This window comes from Somniosus microcephalus, unplaced genomic scaffold (assembly GCF_052327205.1).
Source record: "Somniosus microcephalus isolate GS21.2 unplaced genomic scaffold, FLI_Smic_1.0 unresolved_chr1, whole genome shotgun sequence".
NCBI classification, from domain to species: Eukaryota; Metazoa; Chordata; class Chondrichthyes; order Squaliformes; family Somniosidae; genus Somniosus; species Somniosus microcephalus.
In genome coordinates this window covers 142,840,215-142,867,589 of record NW_028225179.1, presented here as the reverse complement: position 1 = coordinate 142,867,589, position 27,375 = coordinate 142,840,215, and the positions used below count along the sequence as shown (strand labels likewise).

The window sequence follows — 27,375 nt, the reverse complement described above, 5'->3', positions numbered from 1 at the left end:
TGCTTTGAAACGGTATTCCTGAATTTGTCAGATATAATAGTGGGCTGGAATATTAAAGCTGCTGCAAATCTTAAATGGCTAAAGTATCCGAAATACGTTTTTCATTGGAATGATGCACGTTTAGATGCCTTGCTAACTGTTGGCACAGTAGAACAATTCAGCCTCGCAGTTCATAGATTGAAGGTAACCCCATTTAATATTGAAATCAGAAGATTTGAGAACGGACAATGCCGATACAAAGGGGGATACGGGACTGTTGGTTGCAAAATGACGGTAAGGAAACTTATCATAGAACCATAGAAATTTACAGAAGGAGGCCATTCTGCCCATCCTGTCCGCGACGGCCGACAAAGAGCTATCCAGCCTAATCTCACTTTCCAGCACTTGGTCGTTAGAAAGTTTGGAAGCTCTCTGAGTCGTTTTACTACGTTAAAGGCGCGGTATACATGCAAGTAGTTGTTGGAAGGGTAGGCGGCAGAATCCAATGGTTTTCTGCCTGAAACCTCACTTTTTTCAACTATGTAAGATAAACTCCTCATTATAGTATTGAAATCGGGTCAGTTAGACAATGGGCCGCGTTCACTGTTCTTCATCAACTCCCCTCGTAGTGTCTCTAACCAAATATGCATAGTTCTCGGAAGTAATGGCATTGTTCTTCCCCAACTTTAAATACAACAAAAACCTCAACTTCAGCATGTTTATTTCTTGGATACGGCACTTTAGACTCTCGTATCACCTGTTTTTGATCTTTTTACAGATTCTGATGTGCTTAAAAAAAGTGAACGTAAAAGATCCCATGATCACTATTGCGAAGAAGAGCAGGGGGAGTTATCCTCGGTGTCCTGGGCCAATATTTATCCCTTAATCAACATCACTAAAACAGATTGTCAGGTCATTATCACATTGTTGTTTGTGGGAGCTTGTTTTGGCGAATTGGCTGCCGCGTTTCCCCACATTACAAACAGTGACCACACTTCAAAAAAAAGTACTTCCTTGGCTGTGAAGCGCTTTGGGACGTCCTGAGGTCGTGAAAGGCGCTATATAAAGGCAAGTTCTTTCATTAATAATAGCTATCGTCTAGAACATAAACCCTGTCTGCAAGACCGAGGTGAGCAGTGTCACTAAATACATGTATTTGAAAACTTTTGAAAATTACCCACCGTCTCAGTTAGTCACAGCGAACTCCTTCATTTTCAGATTAAATGTTCATAAATGTCTTCTGTTTGGAACACTTAAGGGTAAGGAACGTTTGTTCAATCCAATGAACACAATCCACCCATTTACTCTATGCTGTTGTCTTGAAACATTGCTGTTGTGAGTTCCGACAATTAGTGAGCCACTCGTATGATACGATCGGGAACTCGGACTATGTTCTTTTTGATGTTTCATGAGATATCTAGATCTCTCCCTTGGGCATGTTATATCGATCTATTTATTCCCTGTAACACTATGTTAAATTCTATACTGTGATGCTTCTTCTAATGTTTGGTGAACTGCTAAACCCATTTAAATCATCCGCCTAATTTAACAATATAAATTCTACCTAATGTTCTGGCATCAGTGTGGGTTTGTTTTGCTTTACATTTCTAAAAGAAAGACGTGCATTGATATAGCGCCTTTCAGGACTTCCGGATGTCCAAAAGCGCTTTACAGCCAATGAAGTACTTTTTGAATTCGTTGTTGTAATGTAGGAAATATCAACAGTTCATTTGACAATTTGTTTTCCCCGTTTATATCTGTAGAATTAGCACCATGAATCCGTTGTTTCTTATTTCCGAGAGGACAACCTCGCTTAAAGTGACAGACGTTGTTAAATCTGGTTTGTTTCGAATTCAATGCCCCGCCTCATTATTGGATGCAAGTCATGATTGGAACTATGATTGATAATACTAATGAGCTCATTTGAGATTTAAAAAAAATATTAATATAAACACTACCAGTTTCGTCAAAATTTCGCTAACAGAAATTCCATTCAATTGACAAAAAAAACAGTTTAACTGTTCAGAAAATGTTTTTAACACTAAAGAAAACATAGCGATGGGAGATGGATACTAATGTGGCTAGGCAAATATCTTGAAAATTGAGCCTAAGAACATGAATTCTGTTATAAAAGCTTGAGTCTCAAATACTCATGCACAAGAATGCTAGGTATAACTTGGTATAATCAAAGTCGATATCAAAGTAATCCAGGAATATCTTAGGCATCAAAACCTGTGCAGCATGGCTCTGTGTCGATGTGCATCAGTTGATGTGTTTCTTTTACACCGGCACCATGATATAATATGCCCGGAAGATGTAGCCCTAAGGTTGATTGCAGTGCACGTCCGGGTATTTTGCAATGTTGCTAACATTTTACTTTCAGGTCAGCCTTGCAGGTCTGCTACAGTCTAATTAAGAACCCCATAGTTAAAGTTGTGCTTCAATGGAGAGTGGAATCGGGGCGGGGTGTGAAACCAGCGTTACACCCGATCCCGTCAGTTTCCCCGACGGGCGGGTTAGCCTAAAATTGTCCTTCACTGAGATCCCATTACCTCCACGCTACAGGGTTGACAGTTAAAGGCCACCAGCGTACGACTTGATCTTAAAGACAGAATTCTAGCTTTCCGAATAGCTTGGCTTTGAGGCTCTGAAACTGTGAAACAGGACTCGCAAGATCCAGCTCAATCCAAGACCTGCAGGGGATTAGTAGCGAGAAAGGCAAGTGGAAGAATCCACGTTGTTGTCATATGTCAAATTCCGGTAATGAGCTGGAGCCAGGATGACTAGAAACATGTTTCGCTGCAATAGATAATCACCGGCATGATATGTGCTTGAGTAGCTGCCTTGTGTGCTCTGCAACACCTCGCTACAATAGCGTCACTGCTGCCAAAGTAAGAAGAGGCAATTCCACCTGTTGGATCCGCCACTGTAATATCATGGGCTTGACAATGACCTTTCTTCCGTATTCACCGATGGTAGGTTTACCAGATCTCTTCATCTGGGTTCGTCTGTCACTCCAGACTGATATGTATAGCTAAATGTGCGAGCTGACTGTCGAAAGGTGCAAATGGTCCGTAGGCAAAGATGTTACCACTGCCCAAGTAGCCCATGTATTAACATAACCTACGATGGCCTATTGATTGGAAGGTTTGTGTAAACAATTGTATTCGCAACGGAAATGATTTACATCAATTCTGAATAAGAAATTCAGTTTCATTTTTCCTTATCCCCTTCACAAAAATTCGTTTTAGAAGAGTTTTTTAAACGAAATCTGGTTGCCAGTACTCTATCAGGAAAATCAGAAACACACTACATTTCAAAATAGTATATCCCATTCTTAGGATCAAAATCCCTACCGCAGATGTTTATTAAACCAAGCCAATTGGTTTCAGCGAACTTAAGTTGTGTGTCCCGATTTCTGGCTGGCCTGTGTTACTGTGGCCAGATTTATGAAGGCATTTAAAAGCTACGCGAACCGTAAGATAAGTCTTTCTTTCGCAAACTTTTACATTGAGCAACTCTGCTTTGGAGGAAACTTTTCATTTTCGACAAGCCTCAAAATTGCTGGCTTCTTTCAACAACAACAGCAACAAAAAGGAAGGGATGAAAGACCCAAAAAAGAGCATGGCCTGTGTTTTTAGAGGATGCCTTGTGCGAAAAGGCAAATTTGCAGCCGGCGCGTTGGAACGGCGAGGGTTGTTGCAGGAATCGAGGAATTTAGTAAAAAGGGAGAAACGCAAAAAAGGAAGAGGTGGGAGAGAGAGAGCTAACTCCACTCCGTCCGCCTTCCATCTATAAAAGTGGTCGCTCCGGCTGGAGGCGCCTTTAGTTTCAACCGCGTTTGGTGCGAGGTTGAGACAGGGAGAAAGAAAGAGAGGAAAGAGCGGCTCTTAACCCAACCCCAGTCCCGGTATCACACCAGCCCCTGAGCATGGCTGACAACAACCAGAAGGCGGGAGATTCGGGTGGTGGCGGTACCCCGCCCCAGACTCGAACGGCTCCCAACAAGACAGCGAAAAAGAAGAAACAACAACAGCAGCAAAATCAGCCAGAACAACAGCAACAGCAAAATCAGCGGCCGGTCCCGCCGCGCCGCAAGAAGACGGGCCCCACGGTGACCGAGCAGATCCTGCAGGTGGCGGCGGCCACCAAGGAGCGGCGCGGCATCTCGCTGGCCGCCCTCAAGAAGGCGCTGTCGGCCCGGGGCTGCGACGTGAGCCGCAACAACACCCGCGTCAACCACACGGTCAAGTACCTGGTGAAGGAGGGCTCGCTGGTGCAGACCGCCGGCACCGGCGCCTCGGGCTCCTTCAGGTTCAACCGCTCCGGGACAGCGGCGACGGCGGCTGTTCCTTCTCCCGGGGCCGGGGCGGCGGCGGCTCCTCATCATCCGGCGGCCAGAAAGGGGAGGAGAGAGTCGGCCAGGAAGAGGATCGCCCGCAGACCGGCCCCGGGCGCCTCCAAGCGGCCGCCCCAGCCCCGGCGGCGCCGGTCCGCCAAGCGCAAGGCGGCCAAGCCCCGGCGGCCGGCGGTGGTGCGGGGCCGCCGCAAGCCCAGGGTCGGCGGCGGAGGCCGGCGAGGAGGAGGCGGGGCCGCCGCCACCACCCGCTTCAGGACCAAGGCGGCCAGGGGCCGAGCGGCGGCGGTGGGCACCGAGACGGCGCGGGACTACTGCAAGTGCAAGCCCGCCCGCGGCAGGAAGGCGGCGGCCGCCAAGCCCAAGAGACCGATGGGGCGCCAGCGGAAAGTCAGCCTGAAGCGGTTGTAGGCGCAACCTGCTGTCTCCGCCCGAGAGGGCAGAAATCATCTTGCAGAAACTCATTCTACAACGGCTCTTTTCAGAGCCACCAGACCTGAGTGGAACTGAGCTTAATCGCCATTCAACTATTAACGCCTAAAATATTTGCCCGTCTGGAGTGGGACTTGAACCTACAACTTCCTGGAGGTTGATGGCCAGAGTGCTGCCAACTGAGCCACTGGTTGACACAGTGATTAATCGCCAGATGCTTCACGCTGACTTTTCTTGATTGTATCATAATGACCAACTGATTATGATTTCGGAATTTTTAATCCAGTGGACCTAGCATTGAAACTGAATTGGAGATGTTTTACTTACACACGGGATTTTCATGTAAGCTCATCGACCTGAAACGTTAACTCTTGTTTCTCTCTCCACTTATGCTGCCTGACCTGCTGAGTGTTTCCAGCATTTTCCTTATTTTTATATCCAGCGTCCGCTGTATTTTGCTCTTGTTATGCGGGGATATCCATTTCCTGAAGGTGAAACTGTCTGGGTGTTATCCGAGGGTTTGCACGGGTTGCTTCATCATCGTAGGACTTGACTTGCTCATGGACTGGAACCCTGAAATGCCCTGACTTTATAATGGATGGAAGGGCATTGATACAGGCTGCTGAAGATGCTTGGGGGCGGGGGTGGGCGGAGGGCGAGCTTTCTTCCTGCAATAACGTCTGGGGCTGTGATGACTGACCAAGCATCGGAGAGGTAGGTGGCTTTAACAATTCAGATGTTGGGTATTTGAGATCAGAGCAGATTGTCAGGCCAAGAATGTCAATAGTTGAAGGATTATGTTGAATTGTGTGAACAGTGCGTCTGGGCAAGCATTTTCAAACCGATGCAGTAGGACCGATTTCTGGAGAAATTATACAACAGTTATTGACAAACAGGGAGGGATTCACTTTCTGTGCCTCGGAACTCTTGATTCTGCATTAATGCCTAAACGATAGGCTAACCCTCCCGGCACAGCATTTAGCCATGGCAGGCGATATGAAACGAGATGCTTTCCATGTCTGCCTCGGACATCTTCAAAAGCAGAGTGACACCCCCCCACCCCCCGCCCCCAGCCCTCGGGGTACCGTGTAAAAGAAGATGATCGAGATCAATTAAACTTGTGAGACGTGAAGAAAGTGTTCTCTGAACTGAAAGGTCGATTCTCATTTCCACATCAGAGGGTGTAGCAAGAGATACAAATGTCGCGCGATTCCTGACATTACATCACAGGGGAAATGGGGAAAGTGTGAAGAAATGTTGCTGAACATAAAGTGAGAAGGGATGAATATGTTTATGACTATAAGTGAAGGAGGTTGCTAGTGTCACGGGCAACTAAGTGTGTGGCAGTCAGAAGATGAATGCTCACATACAACAGATAATGATTTGAGAAGAAACTAGATAGCTATGAACAATAACCAAATACTGCGCATGCTGGAAATGAGAAATAACAGAACATGCTGGAAACACTCAGCAGGTCAGGCAGCATCTGTGGAGAGAGAAACAGAGTTAATGCTTCGGGTCTGTGGCCCTTTGTCAGATAGCTATGAACATAGCTTTGGTAGAGTCAGAATCAAAGAATGATACAGCACAGGAGGTGGTCATTCGGCCCATCGTGCCTGTGCCGGCTCTTTGAAAGAGCAAAACAATTAATCCCAATCCCACTGCTCTTTCCCCATAGCCCTGCTAAATGTTCCTTTCAAACATTTATCCAATTCCCTTTTGAAACTTTACTATTGGATCTGTTTCAGGCAGCACATTCCAGATCATAACAACTCGCTGCGTCAAAAAAAATCTAACCTTCTCTCCGGATCTTTTGCCAATTATCTTAAATCTGTGTCCTCTGTTACCGAACCTCCTGCCAGTGGAAACGGTTTCTCCTTATGTACTCTTATCAGAACAGTTCTAGGTTTCCTTCTAGGCCATATGATCTTGATTGCCCGGTGCCACACGCTTTGAAGATGTCGATATATTTATCGCCCTCTCTGTATTAACTAGTTAAACCTCAACTTCCCTGTTCATCTTCAATTAGAGTGGGTTCGGCGCTTTGTGGAGACATTTGTGTCTCTCAAAAGAGCCTTTTGTGATTAGAGTTATAAATCCATCGTCCCTCTCAATTTACTTCCTAGGTCTTCTCGATTTGGCTTTCTTCTCAGTCCGTCTTTTCCTGGGCTTCTTCGCGGCGCTCTTGTCCTCGCCGGTGCTGCCGGCGGCTTCCTCCGCGGGCTGGAGCTCGGCCCCGGCACCTTTCGACTGTTGCAGCTGGGGCTGCTGCTGCTCGCCCAGCTTGAAGGAGCCGGTTGCCTTGGTCTGCACCAGCGAGCCGTTGCTCACCAGGCTCTTGCTGGCCAGCTGGACGCAGGCCTGGTTCTTCTCCACGTCGTAGCCGTTGACCAACAGCGCTTTGCGGAGCGAGGCCAGCGAGAGGCCGCCGCGCTGCTTGCGGGCCGACAGCGCCTGCAGGATCATCTGCGATACCGCAGCTCTTGCTTGTTGCGCGGGCGCCGGAGCTGGTGGGCCGCCTTCTTCGGCGGGCCGTGGCAGGCGGCCGCTCGGGGCACCTTGGGCGCGGCTGCGGCCAAGCTGATTCCTCCCACTGGAAGCGAGTAGAGCCGCCGCCGCCGCTTTGCTATTTACAGACTCTAGAGGGATGCAATAGAGACACCGCGGAGCTCCACATGTTGCAAAAAATACTGGAAATACTCAGCAGGACAGGCAGCATCCGTGCAGAGAGTAACAGAGTTAACGTTTCAGATGACGGGTCCCAGATCTGAAACGTTAACTCTGATTCTCTCTCCACGGATGCTGCCTGACCTGCTGAGTTTTCTAGCATTTTCTGTTGTTATTTCAGATTTCCAGCATCCGCAGTATTTTGCTATTGTATTGTTGCAAATATATATATGCCTCCACTGAATGCAAAAAGCGACTCATCATTTCCAAAATCCAGCTTCCTGGCCCGTCCTCACACATTTGATTTTTTGGGGGGAGGTTCGACACTTCCTGTAGTAATAGTACTAATGATTCTATTAGTACAATTCTTGTGTAGCATTTGAACACAAAAAAAACACTCAATATTTGCGTCTGGCGGAAAATATATATATCTATATATATAAATCGGTACTTCTGTCATTCTGTCTGTCTATCTGTCTATCTGTCTGTCATCGCGTGTGCGTTGCGGGTATGCACTCGAAAGTTACAAGGCGTACCTATGCGCGCGTTACCTCCAAAGAAAGCTTACGCTTCCGAGACGGTTTTAAGCGTATTTACGTTTCGGCCGGGCTAAAATGGCGCACGCGGTATCCCAAAAACCTTCAACATTCCGCTCATTAGCATCTCATTATCCGCTCATTAGCGACAGAGTGACCTCGAGCTCGACCAATCGTACGCCGGGTTGCTGGCGTATGCCGCCGGGCCAATCGGTGCGCGTGTGGCCGGGCTTTATCGTTCTGAACCGAGGTGAGTCGCCGCCATCTTGATTCCAAACTTTTCCTTTCTTTTTCCCGCTTTCTGCATCTTAAAAAAAAACGTTGCTTTTAAAACACATATTGTTTTTTAAAAAAATGATTCAGAAAGTAATTAACTTATCTAATCTCATTAATTTTCCTACCTTTCCCCGTTTTTCCAGGTAGGCCTAGAAGCCTCGGCGTCTCCTCCGCACCCACGCCCGAGCTAGGCACCTCCCGGCCCCACTCAAAGGCTGGAGGGCCGAGCCTCAGCCCAGCGCCGCTAGGGTGCGCGCGCAGCAGGAGCTGAGACGTCTCTCTCTGCCGGGGCTTGCTGAGCGTCCAGCGTTACCCTGGCAACGGGCGCAATCGGCGGTCTTCACCTCGGGGGGAGGGGGGGGCGGCCGCGACCCTCAAGGGGGGGGCCGCGACCCTCGGGGGGGTGGCCGCGCGCGCAGCAGGAGCAGCTGAGACGCGGCGTCTCTCTCTCTGGCTTGGTCAGCGTCACGGTTGCCCTGGCAACCGGGCCCGCCGGCCGAGAGAGACGCCGCGTCTCAGCTCCTGCTGCGCGCGCAATCGGCGGTCTTCACCTCCGGGGGAGGGGGGGGGCGCGACCCTCGGGGGGGGGGGGGGGGTCGCGACCCTCGGGGGGGGCGCCCGGCGCCCTCCCTCCCCTCCGCCCTCCATCCCCCCCTCCCCCGCCCTCCCTCCCCCCGCCCTCCCTTCCCCTCCCTCCCCTCCCCCCCGCCCTCCCTTCCCCTCCCCCCTGCCCTCCCTTCCCCCCCTCCCTCCCTTCCCCTCCCCTGCCCTCCCTTCCCCCCCTCCCTTCCCCCCTCCCCTCCCCCCGCCCTCCCTTCCCCGCCCTACCTCCTTCCCCGCCCTCCCCCCTCCCCTTCCCCTCCCCTCCCTCCCCCCTCCCCTCCCTCCCCTCCCCTCCCTCTCTTCTCCCCACCCCTCCCCTCCCTCTCTTCCCCCCAGTCGCTCTCTCTCTTCCCCCCAGTCGCTCTCTCTCTTCCCCCCAGTCGCTCTCTCTCTCTCTTCCAACAACAACATGCCCTCGAAAAAGCCTCGGCACCGCCGGGCACTTCAGCTAGTATATATATATCCGCATCACCTCACAAATCAAAGAAGCCGCTGGGGAAAGCCAATAACAATAAAAGATTTACGAGGATGATACCAGAACTGAGAAGGGATAACTATCGGGTAAGGCTGAACAGGCTGGGTTTCTTTCTTTTGAAATGTGTCCTGATAGAGGTCTTTATAATTACGAAGGGGTTCGATAGGGTAGAAGAAGAGAAGATGTTTCCACTTGTGGTGTTGGGGAGTCCAAAATCAGGGGCCATAAATATAAGATAGTCACTAATAAATCCAATAAAGATTTCAGAAGAAACTTCTTTACTCGGAGAATGTGGAGTTCGCTGCCACAGGCAGTGGTTGAAGAGAATAGCATAGATGCATTTAAGGAGAAGCTAGATAAGCACATGATGGAGAAAGGAATAGAAGGATATGGTGATAGGGTGAGATGAGAGGAGGCTCTATATAAACACCGACATGGGCCTATTGGCCTGTTTCTATGTAATCATTGCTTTGATTTTGTTGCACTTTTCGTTTCTCAGCCAGAATGTTGTAGGCAGAAGCTGCACTGACTGGGGCACATCGTCTCAGAATAATGCTGAGTGATACACTGTCGGAAAGAGTTAAAAGTGCTAAAATAAGGGAATTGAGGAATATAAGGGGTTGTTGTGTACATGTCCCATAGGGAAACATGGTGAAATGTGGTCAAATGGTCAAACCGTCAGTTGCTAATTGAATAAAGTGCACAAGCCGTTAGTTACTAATTGAGGAATGTGGTAAAGATAACGTATGGGGTCACAGGATATGTAAACGGTCAAAATGTGCACACGGGTGGCAGGAATAAGCCATGACTTAGAACAAAAAAACTGTATATAAGGCAGGGGATCTTAGCGATCGGAGAGCATTCGTCCCAGATGAGTGACTCCCCTGTCAACTTGTAAATAAAGTTGATTTACTGAACGAAACTCCGGATTCCGAGTGATTGATTGGGAATAAGGCGGACGTCGACCCTTTATATCAGAGGGAAGAAGAAGCTCTCCTGGTTTACCCTTACACAGTCATCCAGGTGAAATCTTCAGTTCGGGTGGATATAAGAAGTCCCGTAGCAGTAATTGAAGAAGAAAAAGGTGTCTCCGTGTCCCAACCCCCTTCGTAAGGTTATCAAGGGATACGGAGCTAAGGTGGGTACATGGAGTTGAGGTAATGATCCGCCATGATCTTATTTAATGGCAAAGCAGACTGGAAGGGCTGAATGGCCGACTCCTGTTCCTATGTCACCAACATTTCACTAATCAGCCAACACGACCTAAAACAGATTGTCTGGCTCTTCGTTCATTGAAGAATAATCTTAGGCTGTTAGGTGTTTTCGGATATCCAGAGGATTTGAAAGGCACAAAAGAAATTCAAGTCGAGGCAAGGGAGAACTTGGAAACACCCGAGGGTTTTTGAATTCACAGGAGAGCGGGTGTTTGAGAAGGCCACGTCCTATAAATAGCGATAATCAGAGGGCTGCCTACCGCAAGTTTGGACAGAGATCGTGCACATTAGATCTGCGGCCACCGTGCACAAGAAGATCCAACAGGCAATAAGCAGCATCTTCATTTCAATGCGTTGATGCAGTAGGTCATGTCGTTTAGATGTCGATGCTATTTTGTGGCATTTACCCCAGAGGTTGCGTAATTCTTAATTAATTTCGGCCATGGTCGCTGAGCTGTACTTTTGAAAATAAACATTTGAAAGGATCGCCTGCAGCTTCCATTCTGAAGCGTTCTGTTGAATTTTGCTGATAGGTTGTGGGGCTACTCATAGATCTGGGTCCGCACAATCACACAATGGTTCTTGGTGACCAAATCCTATTACCTGGGATGTTGGGAATTCCCAAACATTTCACCAGTACGTTGGAGACCACATTCTAAAATTCCATTTGTTTATAAGTAGGGCCACCTGGTTTATGGTGACTGAATTTTAGACCACGAGACTGCAGGGATTGTAGGAATTTCGCCAGCGTTTTGGAGGTTGTATTCTGCGATACCATCCATTTTTTACATTAAAAAATGTAAATTGATGATCTTGACAATGACAATCTCATCTAGGCTATTAAAAGTGTATCGGAAGCACGCAATGGAAGCGAAAATAGCTCATTATTTTTGTTTCAACGTTGATTCTTACACATTCAAGTGGCGAAGACGACTTACCTACCGAAATCGTGTCAATAACTAACAGAATTTAAATGCTATCTACAAGGCATCGCCGCAACCGCAGGACTTCATAAAGACGTTTATAGTTTCACGATATGCACATTGCAATAAATACTTGCAGGAACAATCATGAGCTGCACGACAGGATTTGATTTCAACCATTTATAATTTTCAGATATAGTCTCATTGCTGAAACGAGAAATATAACAAAATTAACAATTTGACGGAAAAGCTGCAGTTGCGGACCTGGTTGAGGACTGTTGAAAGTGGCGCCCAGGTTGAGGACTCCCGGTCTTCCGATTCTCCCGCCGCACAATTTATCACAGCTCAGCTGCTGTCAATTTAACCACCTTTAAAATATGAGTTAAAAACCAATATTGGTTCGTATATTATATTATTCCTGGAAAGTATACTTCAGGAAAACTCAATCGATTTCTTAATAATTTCCAGTATCGTAATGGGGAAATAATTCGTTTTCTATTTTTCAATAAGGATAATACACCATCGGGCCAATTGCAATTTTCCTTTTTTTACACATCCAACCCTCCGGTCCGGCTCTTTGCGAATGTTTTTTGTGGCCCTGAAAAGAGCCGTTTGATATTTAAGGTATTAATAATCTGATTGGTCTCCTTTAGGAGCTGTCCTGTTGCTCCGAGCAAACTTGGCTTTCTTTCTCCGAGAGGGAGGTCTCCTGAGCGGGGGTTTGGTCCGCTTCCTGCTCCGGTTGTTTGGCCAGCTTTCTCGGCTTTGCACGCTGGCGTTTCCCTTTCCCTTCGGCCCTGGCCGCCTTCCTCCCCTTGTGTTTGCGGGCGGTGGCTCTCCTCGCCCCCTTCCTGGCGGCGCCGTGTTTCTTGGTCTTCCTGGGCGAGCCTCTGTTCCTGGGCGCCGCCTTCCTGACCGCACGTTGCTTCATCCTCCTCCTCCTCCTCTTCCTGGCGGCGGTGGCGGGCTCCCTCTTGGGCTTCTCCTCCCGGTCGCCCCACGTCTTGCTGAGCCTGAAGGAGCCCGAGGCGCCGGTGCCGGTGGGCTGCAGCAGCGAGCCTTTGGTCACCAGGCTCCGGACCGCCTGGTTGACACGCCAGTTGTTTCTGGCCACGTCGTAGCCGCGGCCCGAGAGGACCTTCTTGAGAGCCGACAGTGAGAGCCCCCGGCGCTCCTTGGTGGCCGCCACCGCCTCCAGGATCTGCTGGGACACGGTGGCGCCGGGTTTCCTGGCCGGGGCCGCAGCCCTGGTCTTCCTCCTGGTGCTCCTGGCAGGGAGAGTGTCGGCCATGGCTTGGGCTGGGACCTTTTCTCTCTCTCTCTATCTCAGTGTGTGTTGGGGAATGAAGAGTTTCCAGCAGCCGGCGCTATTTAACCAGGGGAACCGGACGCTGCAGCGCCAAAGGTCTCATCTCCTGAAAAATGCCCGCCAACAAAACACAAAACAAAGTCGCCTCCTTTCCAAAGCGTGTATCACCTCAGAGCGATTATATATCCCCAGAGACATTCTCTCTCTCTCTTTCCCTTCGAAGTTCTTCCGAATCTTTTGTTTTTTCATTAAACTTCTGCTCAACTCTCTGTAAAGACTTGAGCGTCTCTTCATCTGTTTCCTCCGTGAAGCGTCTTGGGCCGTGTTTCGACCTTAAATGTCATTTGTAAATGTAAGTTGTGCAGATTTCTTGATCTGGGAAAATGTTTCTGTCTTATTTCCTACTCCAAGTCGCGGTCTCAATGACTTCTTGTCTCCAAGTTCTCCCCTTCCCTGTACAAAACAAAGGTCTTCCTAGACCGAAACGTGGCGTCACTTAACATTAATGCTTGAGCTACCTCCTATTTTACCCCGCTTTTTTCCACAATATTGGCGGTCCGGCAACATTGATCTTCGCTGTACACCTGGGTTACAATATCAAGAGTAAATTCTTCAACTGGCAGGGAAGAGCCTTGGTTTCAACCGAAATCCTTGTTCTCGGAGTTGTTTATTGAGCGCCGATTGCCCCCTTCCCCGTGAATTCCCCAATCCCTTCAGGGACTCATATAATCAAAAGTAAGAAATGCGAATTAAAACAGCTTTCATAGATTGAAGACACATGTAGCTGCATTAACCGGACGATTAATTAACCTGGTGAGGCTACAACACAGGACTACTTGCATGCCAAACAAAGGAAGCAACATGCGATAGACAGAGGTAAGCGATCTCACAACCATCGGATCAAATCAAAGCTCTGCAGTCCTGCCACATCCAGTCATGAGTGGTGGTGGACAATTAAACAGTTAACAGGAGGAGGAGGCGCCAAAAATATCCCCATCCTCAATGATGGTGGAGCCCAGCACGTGAGTGCAAAAGACAAGGCTGAAGCATTTAGAACTATCTTCAGCCAGAAGTGCCGAGTGGATGATCCATCTCGGCCTCCTCCTGAGGTCCCCAGCATCACAGGTGCCAGTCTTCAGCCCATTCAATTCACTCCACGTGATGTCAAGAAACGGCTGAAGACACTGGATACTGCAAAGGCTATGGGCCCTGACAACATTCCGGCAATAGTACTGAAGACTTGTGCTCCAGAGCTAGCTGCACCCCTAGCCAAGCTGTTCCAGTACAGCTACATCACTGGCATCTACCCGGCAATGTGGAAAATTGCCCAAGTATGTCCTGTCTACAAAAAGCAGGACAAATCCGACCCGGCCAATTACCGTCCCATCAGTCTACTCTCAATCATCAGCAAAGTGATGGAAGGTGTCGTCGACAGTGCTATCAAGCGGCACTTACTCAACAATAACCTGCTAACTGACACCCAGTTTGGGTTCCACCAGGCCCACTCAGCTGCTGACCTCATTACAGCCTTGGTCCAAACATGGACAAAAGAGCTGAACTCAAGAGGTGAGGTGAGAGTGACTGCCCTTGACATCAAGGCAGCATTTGATCGAGTGTGGCATCAAGGAGCCCTAGCAAAACTGAAGTCAATGGGAATCAAGGGGAAAACTCTCCATTGGTTGGAATCATAACTAGCACAAAGGAAGTTGGCTGTGGTTGTTGGAGGTCATTCATCTCAATCACATGACATCACTGCAGGAGTTCCTCAGGGCAGTGTCCTAGGCCCAACCATCTTCAGCTGTTTCATCAATGACCTTCCCTCCATCATAAGGTCAGAAGTGGGGATGTTCGCTGATGATTGCACACTGTTCAGCACCATTCGAGACTCATCGGATACTGATGCAGTCCGTGTCCATATGCAGCAAGACCTGGACAACATTCAGACTTGGGCTGACAAGTGGCAAGTAACATTTGCACCACACAAGTGCCAGACAATGACCATCTCCAACAAGCGAGACTCTAACCATCTCCCTTTGACATTCAATGGCATTACCATCGCTGAATCCCCCACTATCAACATCCTGGGGGTTACCATTGATCAGAAACTGAACTGGACCAGCCATATAAATACTGTGGCTACAAGAGCAGGCCAGAGGCTGGGAATTCTGCGGCGAGTGTCTCACCTCCTGACTCCCCAAAGCCTTTTCACCATCTACAAGGCACAAGTCAGGAGTGTGATGGAATACGCTACACTTGCCTGGATGAGTGCAGCTCCAACAACACTCAAGAAGCTCGACACAATTCAGAATAAAGCAGCCCGCTTGATTGGCACTCCATCCACCACCTTCAACATTCACTCCCTCCACCACCGGTGCACTGTGGCTGCAGTGTGTACCATCTACAAGATGCACTGCAGCAACTCGCCAAAGCTCCTTCAACAGCACCTTCCAAACCCACGACCTCTACCACTTAGAAGGACAAGGGCAGCAGACGCATGGGAACATCACCACCTACAAGTTCCCCTCCAAGCCACACACCATCCTGACTTGGACCTGTATCGCCGTTCCTTCACTGTCGCTGGGCCAAAATCCTGGAACTCCCTTCCTAACAGCATTGCTGGTGTGCCTACACCATATGGACTGCAGCGGTTCAAGGCGGCGGCTCACCGCCATCTTCTCAAGGGCAATTAGGGATGGGCACTAAATGCAGGCCTAGCCAGCGACGCCCACATCCCATCAATGAATAAAAAAAAACATTTTGCAATTCATTGCATTAACATACAGCCTAACAAAAGTATTTGTTCAGGGGTCTCGGTTTTGTTTTATAGCTCCGTCTTAAGACTTTGTGAAGTGGCTCTTAAAAGAGCCGTTTGGTGATTTAATTGCAGGTTTTATTTTGGGAGGGGTACTCTACTTGGAGCTGGTGTATTTGGTGAACGCCTTCGTCCCCTCCGAAACGGCGTGCTTGGCCAGTTCCCCGGGCAGCAGGAGGCGGACGGCGCTCTGGATCTCCCGGGAGGAGATGGTCTGACGTTTGGTGTAATGGATCAGGCGGGAGGCCTCGCAGGCGATGCGCTCGAAGATGTCGGTGACAAACGAGTTGATGACACTCATGGCCTTGGAGGAGATGCCGCTATCGGGGTGGATCTGCTTCAGCACCTTGTAGATGTAGATGCTGTAACTCTCCTTCGTGCTCCTCCTGTGCTTCCTGTCCCCTTTCCTGGTCATTTTCATGGCGGTTTTCTTCGAGCCCTTCTTGGAGACGGCGCCCTTGGCACCGACTGTGGTGGAACTGGTGGAAACAGCAGCAGCAGTCGGCATGGCAAGCCCTTCAATTCCTTCTCCACGTCTATAGTCAATAAAAACACAAACCAACATAGAAACGGAGCTCGCAACTCCTCCTTTATATAGATAGCTCTATGCTAATGAAGGATGCCAAATTTTCTATTCCAATTGGCTAAGCCTTGACACACCACATGTTCAGTGTGCACAAATCACAGTCACGTATCAAGTTTTTTTTGCCAGGAACCGCTGCCACTCAAGGAATGGGGAAACCTTAATTTGCTGGAGAAAAATCTCGAAGCTGTATATATATATAATAATCTCATACTCTCATCTGACACGTCCACAGGCCATAAGCAAATGTCTTATGCAAAACAAATTCATTCGAGCCACAATTCTGGAACTCCCCATAATATAGAAATTAGACAGGTCACAGAAACTACAAAAGAGAATTGTCTAAGAGAAAAAATATGTGCTTAATCGCTTCTGTTTAAGAAAGGGGTTTCTAAGGATAAGGGGTATCTAAGGATAAGGGGTAAGCCATTTAGGACAGAGGTGAAGAGGAATTTCTTCACCCAGTGAGTGGTGAACATGTGGAATTCTCTACCACAGAAGGCAGTTGAGGCCAATTAATTAAATATGTTCAAGAAGGAGTTAGATATATTCCTTAAGGCTAAAGGGATCAAGGGATATGGGGAGAAGGCAGAGACAGGGTGCTGAACTTGGATGATCAGCCATGATCTCATTAAATGGCGGAGCGGGCTCGAGGGGCCAAATGGCCCACTTCTGCTCCAATCTTCTCTGTTTCTATATAAAGGCTTCTGCAATATTAGCTATTTACTAAAACCCTTACAGCATAGTACACAAATGCTGAACCTGAGGCAATTTATTTGGTATTTTTAAAAATTCTCGGGATGCAGGCATCACTGGCAAGGCCAGCTTTTATTGCCCATGAGAAGGTGGTGCTGAGCTCCCTTCTTGAACCGCTGCAGTCTGTGTGGTGAAGGTACTCCCACAGTGCTGTTAGGTAGGGAGTCCCAGGATTTCAACCCAGCGATGATGAAGGATCGGCGATATATTTCCAAGTCAGGATGGTGTGTGACTTGGTGGGGAACTTGGAGGTGGTGGTATTCCCATGTGCCTGCTGCCCTTGTCCTTCTAGGTGCAAGAGTTCGCAGGTTTGGGAGGTGCTGCTGAAAAAGTCTTGGCGAGTTGCTACAGTGCATCTTGTAGATGGTACACACTGCAGAGTATTCCATCACACTCCTGACTTGTGCCTTGTAGATGGTGGAAAGGCTTTGAGTCAGGAAGTGAGACACTCACTGCAGAATACGCTGGAAGGATGAGATAAAGTAGGGTGACATGGATGATCGTATGGAGCATAAACACCAACACAATTCCAACTCTTAAGCCAATGAATACCAATAATTTCTGTTATTTTTTCTCCAACTCATTCTAGTCTACAAGATGCTTCACGACTGCAGCTGGTTGCAAAGGCTCCTGAGAGCTGGAGGACAACCGCCAGGATCATTCGAAGATTCTCGGGTTTATCTTCAAAATGTCAATCGGGAAAGTTGAACAGAAACAACGGCCGCAGCAATGATTTAAAAATAAAGATATTTATTGTATAATTCTGGAACAACCTCTTTCAACTGAAGGGCCTGGTGGCTCTGAAAAGAGCCTTTTTTTGGTTCACACGAGTAGTATTCTTGTTTTGGGTTTTCAGCCTTGGCCGCCGCCCGCGGGGCAGCTGCCGCCTTTTGCTCTCGGCAGCTCCCGGGCTTCCTGCCCCTGGAGCGGACCTGGGGCCGGCGGCGGCTCCCGGGTCGCTTTCCTGGGCCGCACGACGGTCCTCGCCCCCTTGCGGACCCCGCCCGCCCGCCCTCTTCTCGGCCTTTCTCCGGCGGGCGTGAACAGCAGTATTACCGCCGCCCCCTGGGCTTGTTCTTGCCGGCCAGGTTCCTCTTCCTGCCCCGCTTGGCGGCCGCCCTCTGGCGCCGGCCCCGGGGGGCGGAGGAAGCAGCGGCTCCTCTTCCCCTGCCGGCGGCCGCCGGGCGGCTCTGGCCCTCCTGGTGCTGCTGGCTGATGCGGAAGGGGCCCGAGGCCCCGCTGCCGGCCGTCCGCACCAGCGAGCCCTCGGTCACCAGGCTCCGCACCGCCTGGTTCAGCCGTCAGTTGATGCGCGGCACGTCGTAGCCGGCGGCCGACAGCGCCTGCTTGACGGCGGCCAGCGACAGGCCGCGCCGCTCCCTGGAAGTCGCCACCGCTTGCAGGATTTGGCATGACACCGTGGGCCCGCCCGCCGGCCGCGCCTTGGGCGGGCTCCTCCTCTTCCTGGCCTTGCGGCCTCGGGCCAGGCCTTTGGCCTGGTCGCCCGAAGCCATTTTATTTTTTCGCTCGCTCAACGCCTCCCTCCTCCTCCGGCTACTCCGCGCTCCTCACCGCGCCGAGTCCAGCTGCCGAGCGGCGGCGGCGGCCGCGCCTTTTGTAAGCTCAAGGCGGACGGTACAGAGGCAACTCCTCCACCGGGACCCGGCGCGTGGCCGAGCGCCGCGTGCTCCCAGCGGCTGCGACTCTTTCTGTGTGAGTATGAGCGTGAAAAGATGTGGTTGCATTCTTCAAACCTTCAACCCTCCCCCTCTCCCGAGGCGGATGCATCCCTTTTGGTTGCATTCTTCAAACCTTCAACCCCCCCCCCTCCCGAGGCGGGTGCATCCATTACATTAACCATGCGAACTAAACTTTGAATTCGGGCTTGCCTTACACCGATTACTCCTCAGATAACGAAGCAGTCCCTGCCCGCCTGCAGCAAGACCTGGACAACATTCAGGATTGGGCTGATAATTGACAAGTGCCAGGCAATGACCAGCTCCAACAAGAGAGAGCCTAGCCACCTCCCCTTGACATGCAATGGGATTGCATTCTTCAAACCTTCAATTCCACCCCCACCCCCCCCCCTCCTTGGGCGGGTGCATCAAATTTGGTTGCGCTCTTAAAACTTTGAATTTGGACTTGTCTTATACCAATTTCTCCTCAGGCAATGAAACAGTCCTTGCCCGCATGCAGCAAGACCTGGACAGCATTCAGGCTTGGGCTGATAAGTGGCTAGTAACATTCGCAACTCACAAGTGTCAGGCAATGACCATTTCCAACAAGAGAGAGTCTAGCAACCTCCCCTTGACATTCAACGGGATTACCATCATGTCACAAACTGCAGCAGTTCAAGAGGGCAGCTCAAGGGCAATTAGGGATGGGCAATAAATGCCGACCTTATCAGTGACGCCTACATCCCATGAATGAATAATAAAAAAAGATTGAACCATATTTTAAAACACTTCACAACAGGATTAAACAGCCTATTACTCAGCATACAGCAAACAAAGTCTATTTAACAAACTACAGGAAACATAACTCATGACAGAAAATACAGCAAAGTCTCCTGATAATAGTGAGTTTATTTCTCCAATGAAATGCAGTGAGTGGAGGATAGTTACATAATAGAAATGATATGCTTAAAATCAATCCCAGTCTCTTACAGCCATGTGGTCTCCAGGCATCATTGATGGGCGGTATTACTAAATCATCTCCATTCTGCCTGGTGCTTGAAATGTCACTATATTCAGTCATGAGCAAATTGCGTTTCCTACATTACAACAGTGACTGCACTTTAAAATACTTCATTGGCTGTACAGTGCTTTGAGACACCCTGCGGTCGTGAAAGGCGCTGAGGACGATGTCAGGGACGCTTAAGTCCACTCCAACTGAACTTGCTCCCGGTGCAGTCCCACATTGCTCCGCCTGCCATTCACCACCACGCCACCGTGCTCCGTGAGATGGAAGAAATCATGAGCAACATCGACCTTCCCATTCACAAAGACTGGAAAAACCCACCACGAAAGCGCTGAAAGTTGCACCGGCCATTCTGGGAAACAGCAGCCAATTTTGATGCAGCTGGTATTAACCCAATATCCAGATGGCCAGATTCGTGGGACGCATGCAACATAAAGAACTGACACCTCATCGCTGACTCAACAGCAGAGGCCCCTGGCTTCGACCTTGCTCAAAGAGAGCGGACAGCGCTCAACCCAATCCGCACAGGGCATGGACGTTGCAGCCAGCCGCTCCACAAGTGGAAGATGAGGGACGACCCGATGGGCGACTGTGGTCATGAGTCCCAGACCATGGAACACATCACATCACATCAACCTGCCCACTAAAGATCTTTTGTGGGAGGCCCCTCATTTCTCCACTCGGCATCTCAGGAGGCCATCGAATGGATGGCCAAACTAGACATCCCATCATAAGCTTTACCCGTCAGATGAAAGTAGCAGTAATGCAAGTCTTTCTTTTTTCTTTTTCCAGTAACAAATTGTTTTGTTATTAATGGAAAAGGGCTTTTATATAGGTGGATAACTGAGGCCATACTAAGACCAGACGCGGAGACCGAACTCTGGTTAAATGGTCGATATAGAATCTACAGCACAGAACCAGACCATTTGGCCCAACTGCTCTATGCCGATGTTTATACTGCACACAAACCTCCTACCACTCTAATTGCCCCTTCCCGCCCTAGCCCTCTATTCTGCACTGTACTGCAGTGTCAGCTGTGGCTCAGTGGGTAGCACACTCGCTTCTGAGTCAGAAGTCTCGCTCCAGAGACTGGAGCACATAAAACGAGGCTGACACTGCAGTGCAGTGCTGAGGGAGTGTGGCACTGTTGGAGGTGCCGTCTTTCAGATGAGACGTTAAAACCGAGGCCCCGTTTGCCCTCTCAGGTGGATGTTAAAGATCCTGTGGCACTATTTCGGAGCAGAGCAGGGGACGTTCTCCCCAGTGTCCTGGCCAATACTTATCCCTCAGCCATCATAACAAAAACAGATTATCTGGTCATTATCACGTTGCTGTTTGTGGGATACTCCAAAAGTACTTCATTGGCTGTAAAGTGCTTTGAGCTGTCCGGTGATCATGAAGGGTGCTATATAAATGCAAGTCTTTCTTCCCTTCTCTCTCATGTATGCATCCAGCCTCACCTTAAATGCACCAGTGCTCTCTGCTTCAACCATTCCATGTGACAGCCAGTTCCACACTCTGTGCCAAAATAATCCTCCTAAATTCCTTATTTGATCTGTTAGTGGCTCTCTTATGTTTAGGCCCACAAGTGGAAACAATTTCTCCACATCCACCCCATAGAACCCCTTCCTAATTTGATAGACCTTGATCGGGTTTCCTTATAGTCATCACTTCTCCTGAGAAAAGAACCCCAGCCTGCTGATAGTTCCTATATTCTCGATTCTGGACAAATCCTTCTAATTCTTTCCTGCAGTTTTTCCCAATGCTTCAGTATCCTTTTTGTAATATGGATACAAGAACAGTGCACAGTACTCCAGGGGTGGTCTAACCAAGGTTCTATATAAATTGGCATCTCTGCTTTTTTATTCAATTTCTCCAGCAATGAACCTCAGTAATTTATTTGTACTCTTTATGACCTTATCAAGGTGTGTTACTTTGGTTAGCAATTTACGTACTGTATCTGTATTCCCAGGAATAAGTGGCCTCCTTATTCCTCCTACCAAAATGAACCACCTCACACTTTGCTACAGTGAATTTCATTTGCCATTTATCTGCCCATTCTGCAAGCCTGTTTATATCTTCCTGTGTTTTGGTGTAGCTCCCCACATTATTAGCTCTACCCCCTCCCCCAATTTGGTATCAAATTGATCGATTTTTGTTAGGCAAAGGTATTAAGGGCCACGGGAACAAGGTTGGTAGAAAGGGTTGAGATACAGATCAGCCACGATCTCATTGAATGGTGGAACAGGCGCGAGGGGCTGAATGGCCTCCTCCTGTTCCTATGTGCCAATCAGCAAATTTCGACTCTAGATCTCCGATTTCTGAATCTAAATCATTTATATATATATACCAGCCTGGAGTACCCGGCATTGCCGAGGGAACTGAAGAACCCTCTGCCATGTTTATAAAACTGTTTATAAAACTGTTGGGATTGAAGAACTCTTGCTAAGCACCCAGGAGGTGATTCTTTAACTTTGGTTTTTGTTAATGGGGATCGCCAGTAGCCATATACTCCAGGTTTTACAGTTTTCCTTCTATGTGAATTTGGAGGTAGCAAGCACAATTATAATTTTGCAATGTTATCATTGACATTAATGAGAGAGAGAGAGGGGGGGAAGGGGAGACAGAGAGAGAGAGAGAGAGCGAGGGGGGAAGGAGAGAGAGAGAGGAGGGGAAGGAGAGAGAGAGAGAGAGGGGGAAGGAAAGAGAGAGAGAGGGGGAAGGAGAGAGAGAGATGAGAGAGAGAGAGAGAGAGAGAGGGAAGGAGAGAGAGGGGGAAGGAGTGAGAGAGCGAGGGAGAAGGAGAGAGAGAGAGGGGGGAAGGAGAGAGAGCGAGAGGGGGAAGGAGAGAGAGAGAGAGAGTGGGAAGGATAGAGAGAGAGAGAGAGGGAAGGAGAGAGAGGGAGAGAGAGGGAAGGAGGGAGAGAGAGAGAGACAACTGAAGAACCCTCTGCCATGTTTATAAAACTGTTTATAAAACTGCTGGGATTGAAGAACTCTTGCTAAGGACTCAGGAGGTGGTTCTTGAACTTCGGTTTTTGTTAATGGGGATCACCAGTAGCTATATACTGCAGGTTTTACAGTTTTCCTTCTATGTGAATTTGGAGGTAGCAAGCACAATTATAATTTTGCAATGTTGTCATTGTCATTAATGAGAGAGAGAGAGAGGGGGAAGGAGACAGAGAGAGAGAGAGGGGTGGGAAGGAGAGAGAGAGAGAGGGGGGAAGGAGAGAGAGAGAGAGAGGGGGAAGGAGAGAGAGAGAGGGGGAAGGAGAGAGAGAGAGGGGGGAAGGAGAGAGAGAGGGGGAAGGAGAGAGAGAGAGGGGGAAGGAGAGAGAGAGAGAGGGAAGGAGAGAGAGAGAGGGGTAAGAAGAGAGAGAGAGGGGGGGAAGGAGAGAGAGAGAGGGGGGGAAGGAGAGAGAGAGAGGGAAGGAGAGAGAGAGAGGGGGAAGGAGAGAGAGAGGGGGAAGGAGTGAGAGAGAGGGGAAGGAGAGAGAGGGGGGAGGAGAGAGAGAGAGGGGTAAGGAGAGAGAGAGGGGGAAGGAGAGAGAGAGGGGGAAGGAGAGAGAGAGAGGGGAACGAGAGAGAGGGGGAAGGAGAGAGAGAGGGGGAAGGAGAGAGAGAGAGAGGGAAGGAGAGAGTGAGAGACAAAGAGAGTGAGGGGGAAGGAGAGAGAGAGGGGGGGGAAGGAGAGAGAGGGAAGGAGAGAGAGAGGGGGAAGCAGAGAAAGAGGGGGAAGGAGAGAGCGAGAGAGAGGGGAAGGAGAGAGAGAGAGAGGGGGAAGGAGAGAGAGAGGGAAGGAGAGAGAGGGAGGGGGAAGGAGAGAGAGAGAGGTAGGGGAAGGAGAGAGAGAGAGGGGAAGGAGAGAGAGAGGGGGAAGGAGAGAGAGGGGGAAGGAGAGAGAGAGGGTGCAGGAGAGAGAGAGGGGAAGGAGAGAGGGGGGAAGGAGAGAGAGAGGGGGAAGGAGAGAGAGAGGGGGAAGGAGAGATGGGGAAGGAGAGAGAGAGAGGGGGAAGAGGAGAGAGAGAGAGGGGGAAGGAGAGAGAGAGGGGGAAGGAGAGAGAGAGAGGGGGAAGGAGAGAGAGAGCGAGAGGGGGAAGGAGAGAGAGCGAGAGCGAGGGAAGGAGAGAGAGAGAGAGTGAAGGAGAGAGAGAGAGGGAAAAAGAGAGAGAGGGGGAAGAAGAGAGAGAGAGAGGGGGAAGGAGAGAGAGAGAGAGGGAAGGAGAGAGAGAGAGGCGGAAGGAGAGATAGAGAGAGGGGGAATGAGAGAGAGAGAGAGAGGGAAGGAGAGAGAGGGAAGGAGAGAGAGAGGGCAGGAGATAGAGAAGAGCGGAAGACACCCGGGGAAGGGGTTGGACTCAGAGCCCGGCCGCAGTGACCCGGATCCCCCATGCGTGGCCTAGCGCCTCAGGCCAGGCCCGACTCACTCAGCTCAGCTCCCGCTGCAACCGCGCCGCCCGCTCCCCCGCTCGCTGTCTCTCGGGCTCTCGGGCCGCGCGATTCTCTCTGTCTCGAGTGAGAGAGGGGGAAGAAGAGAGAGAGAGAGGGGGAAGGAGAGAGAGAGAGAGAGGGAAGGAGAGAGAGAGAGAGAGGGAAGGTGAGAGAGAGAGAGAGGGAAGGAGAGAGTGAGGGAAGGAGATAGAGAAGAGAGGAAGACAACCGGGGAAGTGGTTGGACTCAGAGCCCGGCCGCGGTGACCCGGAGCCCCCGTGCGTGGCCTAGCGCCTCAGGCCCGGCCCGACTCACCTCAGCTCTGCGGCCCCGCCCACACATGCTATAAAACACCCCCCGTGACGCATCATACCACGGTCCCCCGTACGATTGCTCAACCATCACGTCACTCAATGCTAATGAGCAGAAATGAGCGAACCTCTGCCATGTTTATAAAACTGTTTATAAAACTGTTGTGATTGAAGAACTCTTTCTAAGCACCCAGGAGGTGATTCTTTAACTTCGTTTTTTGTTAATGGGGATCGACAGTAGCCATATACTCCAGGTTTTACAGTTTTCCTTCTATGTGAATTTGCAGGTAGCAAGCAGAATTATAATTTTGCAATGTTTTCATTGACATTAATGAGAGAGAGAGACAGGGGGAAGGAGAGAGAGAGAGAGAGAGGGGGAAGGAGAGAGAGAGAGAGGGGGGGAAGGAGAGAGAGAGGGGGGAAGGAGAGAGAGAGAGGGGGAAGGAGAGAGAGGGGGAAGGAGAGAGAGAGAGGGGGGAAGGAGAGAGAGAGAGAGAGAGGGGGGGGAAGGAGAGAGAGAGAGGGGGAAGGAGAGAGAGAGAGGGGGGAAGGAGAGAGAGGGGGAAGGAGAGAGAGAGGGGGGGGAAGGAGAGAGAGAGAGAGAGGGGTAAGAAGAGAGCGATGGGAAGAGCTACAGAGACAGAGACAGAGATAACCGCGCGGCCCAAGAGCCCGAGAGATAACAAGCGGGGGAGCAGCGGCGGCGGGCCGGAGCGGGAGCTGAGCTGAGGTGAGTTGGGCCGGGCCTGAAGAGAGAGAGAGGGGGAAGGAGAGAGAGAGAGAGAGAGAGGGGGAAGGAGAGAGAGAGAGAGAGAGAGGGGAAGGAGAGAGAGAGAGAGAGGGGGGAAGGAGAGAGAGAGAGAAAGGGGGGGAAGGAGAGAGAGAGAGAGGGAGGGAAGGAGAGAGAGAGAGAAGGAGAGAGGGAAGGGAAGGGAGAGAGAGAGAGAGAGGAGAGAGAGAGAGGGAAGGAGAGAGAGAGAGAGGGAAAGAGAGAGAGAGAGGGAAGGAGAGAGAGGGAGAGAGGAGGAGAGAGAGAGAGAGGGTGGAAGGAGAGCGAGAGAGAGGGGGAAGGAGAGAGAGATGGGAAAGAGATACAGAGACAGAGACAGAGACAGAGAGAACTGCACGGCCCGAGAGCCCGAGAGACAGTGCGCGGGGGAGCGGCGGCGGCGGGCCGGAGCGTGAGCTGAGCTGAGGTGAGTCGGGCTGGGCCTGAGGTGCTAGGCCGCGCACGGGGGCTCCGGGTCACCGTGGCCGTGCTCTGAGTCCAACCCCTTCCCTGGGGTGTCTTCCTCTCTTCTCTATATCCTTCCCTCACTCTCTCCTTCCCTCTCCCTCTCTCTCTCTCTCTCTCCTTCCCTCTCTCTCTCTCTCTCCTTCCCTCTCTCTCTCTCCTTCCCCCTCTTTCTCTCTCTCCTTCCCCCCTCTCTCTCTCTCTCTCTTTTTCTCTCTCTCCGTCACTCTCTCTCAAATCAAATTCAAATTCAAATCGCTTTATTGGCATGATAAGGTACATCTTATGTTGCCAAAGCATCAAAATACATTTATGGTTGAACACATAAACGCAGTTCTATTCATACAGTGTATAAACAGGTATATCCCTGAGTGTATAAATATACATTTGCCTTGTTTATATATACTCTTTTCTTAGTTTACTGGTTGTCCCTCTGTTCATGGCAAGCTGCAACATAATGTGCCGTCAGTGTTACACGGCTTCTCTCCTCCCCCAGTAGGAATGGGAGTTTTTGGTTGTCATTCAGATTTCTGAATTCAGGGCATATTTGTGAGAATTTTTGGTAGAAATTCTCCCTGATGCCCTGATATTTTCCACAGGCTGTGAGGAAGTGCATCTCTGTCTCCACTACTCCCTGACTGCAGTGAGAGCATATCCTGTCTTCTCTTGGCAGCCTGGTCTGCCTGTGTCTGCCTTTTTCGATCGCTAGGCTATGTTCGCTAAGTCTGTACCTTGTCAAGGTTCTTCTCAGTTTGTTATCCTTTACCATGGTCAGGTAATCAGCTATGTTGTATTGTCTGTTTAGGGCCAAGTAGCAATTGAGTTTGCTTTGGGTTTTTGTTGTTTCTGCCCAATATGTCAGATATTTTTCCTTTTGCTTAGCGACGATTGTGTTGGGTCGAATTCTTTGTGTTACCCTGTCACTGTCCTGGGGCTGGTTATTGTTCGTATTGTTAGTAGTTACTTCACTGAGTCCCAGGACTAGTTGACTGAGGGTATTCTTCTTTATGGTCAGCTCTTGGCATTTCAGGGCGTCGTAGTGATAGCATTGGGGGTTGCTCATTTGTAGGTGATTCCAAAATTTGGTGGCTCTTTTTTGGATAGTGATTATTAATGGATATTGGCCTAGTTCCGCCCTGCATGCATTGTTTACTGTTTTCCTTTGAGTCCGAAGGATACTTTTACAGAATTCTGCATGTAGGATCTCAATTGGGTGTTTGTCCCATTTTGCAAATTCTTGTTGTGTTAGCGGTCCCCATACCTCACTGCCATAGAGCGCAATTGGTTCAATTACTGATTTGAAAATTTTGAGCCAAATGCTAATTGGGATTTCTATTTGGATTGATTTTTTGATGGCATAGAAAGCCCTTCTTGCTTTCTCTTTCACTTCATTCACAGCCAGTTTGAAGTTTCCCGTAGAACTGATTTTTAAGCCCAAGTATGTGTAGTTAGTGGTTTGTTCAATTTTGGTTGTTCCTACTGTGAAATTTATTTTGGGTCCCTGATGTTTGGATCTTTGCTGGAACACAAGGACTTTGGTTTTTTGGGGATTTATTGTCAGGGCCCAAGTCTGGCAGTACGACTCCAGCAGGTCCAGGTTCTGGACCTCTTTAGTTGGTGACAGCAGAACCAGGTCGTCTGCATAGAGGAGGAATTTAACCTTGGATTCATATAGGGTGAGGCCGGGTGCTGTAGATTGTTCAAGTAGTTTTGCCAATCCATTAATGTAAATATTAAAGAGTGTCGGTGAGATTGGCGAGCCCTGCGTCACCCCCCG

General features: G+C 49.7%; 3 protein-coding genes across 3 annotated transcripts; 1 reads left to right on the top strand and 2 right to left on the bottom strand.

Moving 5' to 3' along the window:
* The first annotated feature begins 3,910 nt into the window (after positions 1-3,910).
* LOC147096103 (uncharacterized) lies at positions 3,911-4,747 on the top strand. Its single transcript, XM_085973774.1, has one exon. It carries the CDS (start codon positions 3,911-3,913, stop codon positions 4,745-4,747), a length of 837 nt encoding a protein of 278 aa, XP_085829900.1.
* A 7,364-nt stretch (positions 4,748-12,111) lies between these two features.
* LOC147096102 (histone H1.3-like) lies at positions 12,112-12,753 on the bottom strand. Its single transcript, XM_085973773.1, has one exon. It carries the CDS (start codon positions 12,751-12,753, stop codon positions 12,112-12,114), a length of 642 nt encoding a protein of 213 aa, XP_085829899.1.
* Positions 12,754-15,634: 2,881 nt separating this feature from the next.
* On the bottom strand, positions 15,635-16,096 carry LOC147096101 (histone H2B type 1-A-like). The gene has a single exon (XM_085974084.1). The coding sequence runs from the start codon at positions 16,089-16,091 to the stop codon at positions 15,681-15,683; it is 411 nt and encodes a 136-aa protein (XP_085830210.1). The 5' UTR covers positions 16,092-16,096; the 3' UTR covers positions 15,635-15,680.
* Positions 16,097-27,375: the final 11,279 nt, after the last annotated feature.

What these genes read in the sequence shown, in the direction of transcription:
- LOC147096103 (XM_085973774.1), top strand. Translation starts at nt 3,911, where the DNA reads ATGGCTGACAACAACCAGAAGGCGGGAGATTCGGGTGGTGGCGGTACC.
- LOC147096102 (XM_085973773.1), bottom strand. Translation starts at nt 12,753, where the DNA reads ATGGCCGACACTCTCCCTGCCAGGAGCACCAGGAGGAAGACCAGGGCT.
- LOC147096101 (XM_085974084.1), bottom strand. Translation starts at nt 16,091, where the DNA reads ATGCCGACTGCTGCTGCTGTTTCCACCAGTTCCACCACAGTCGGTGCC.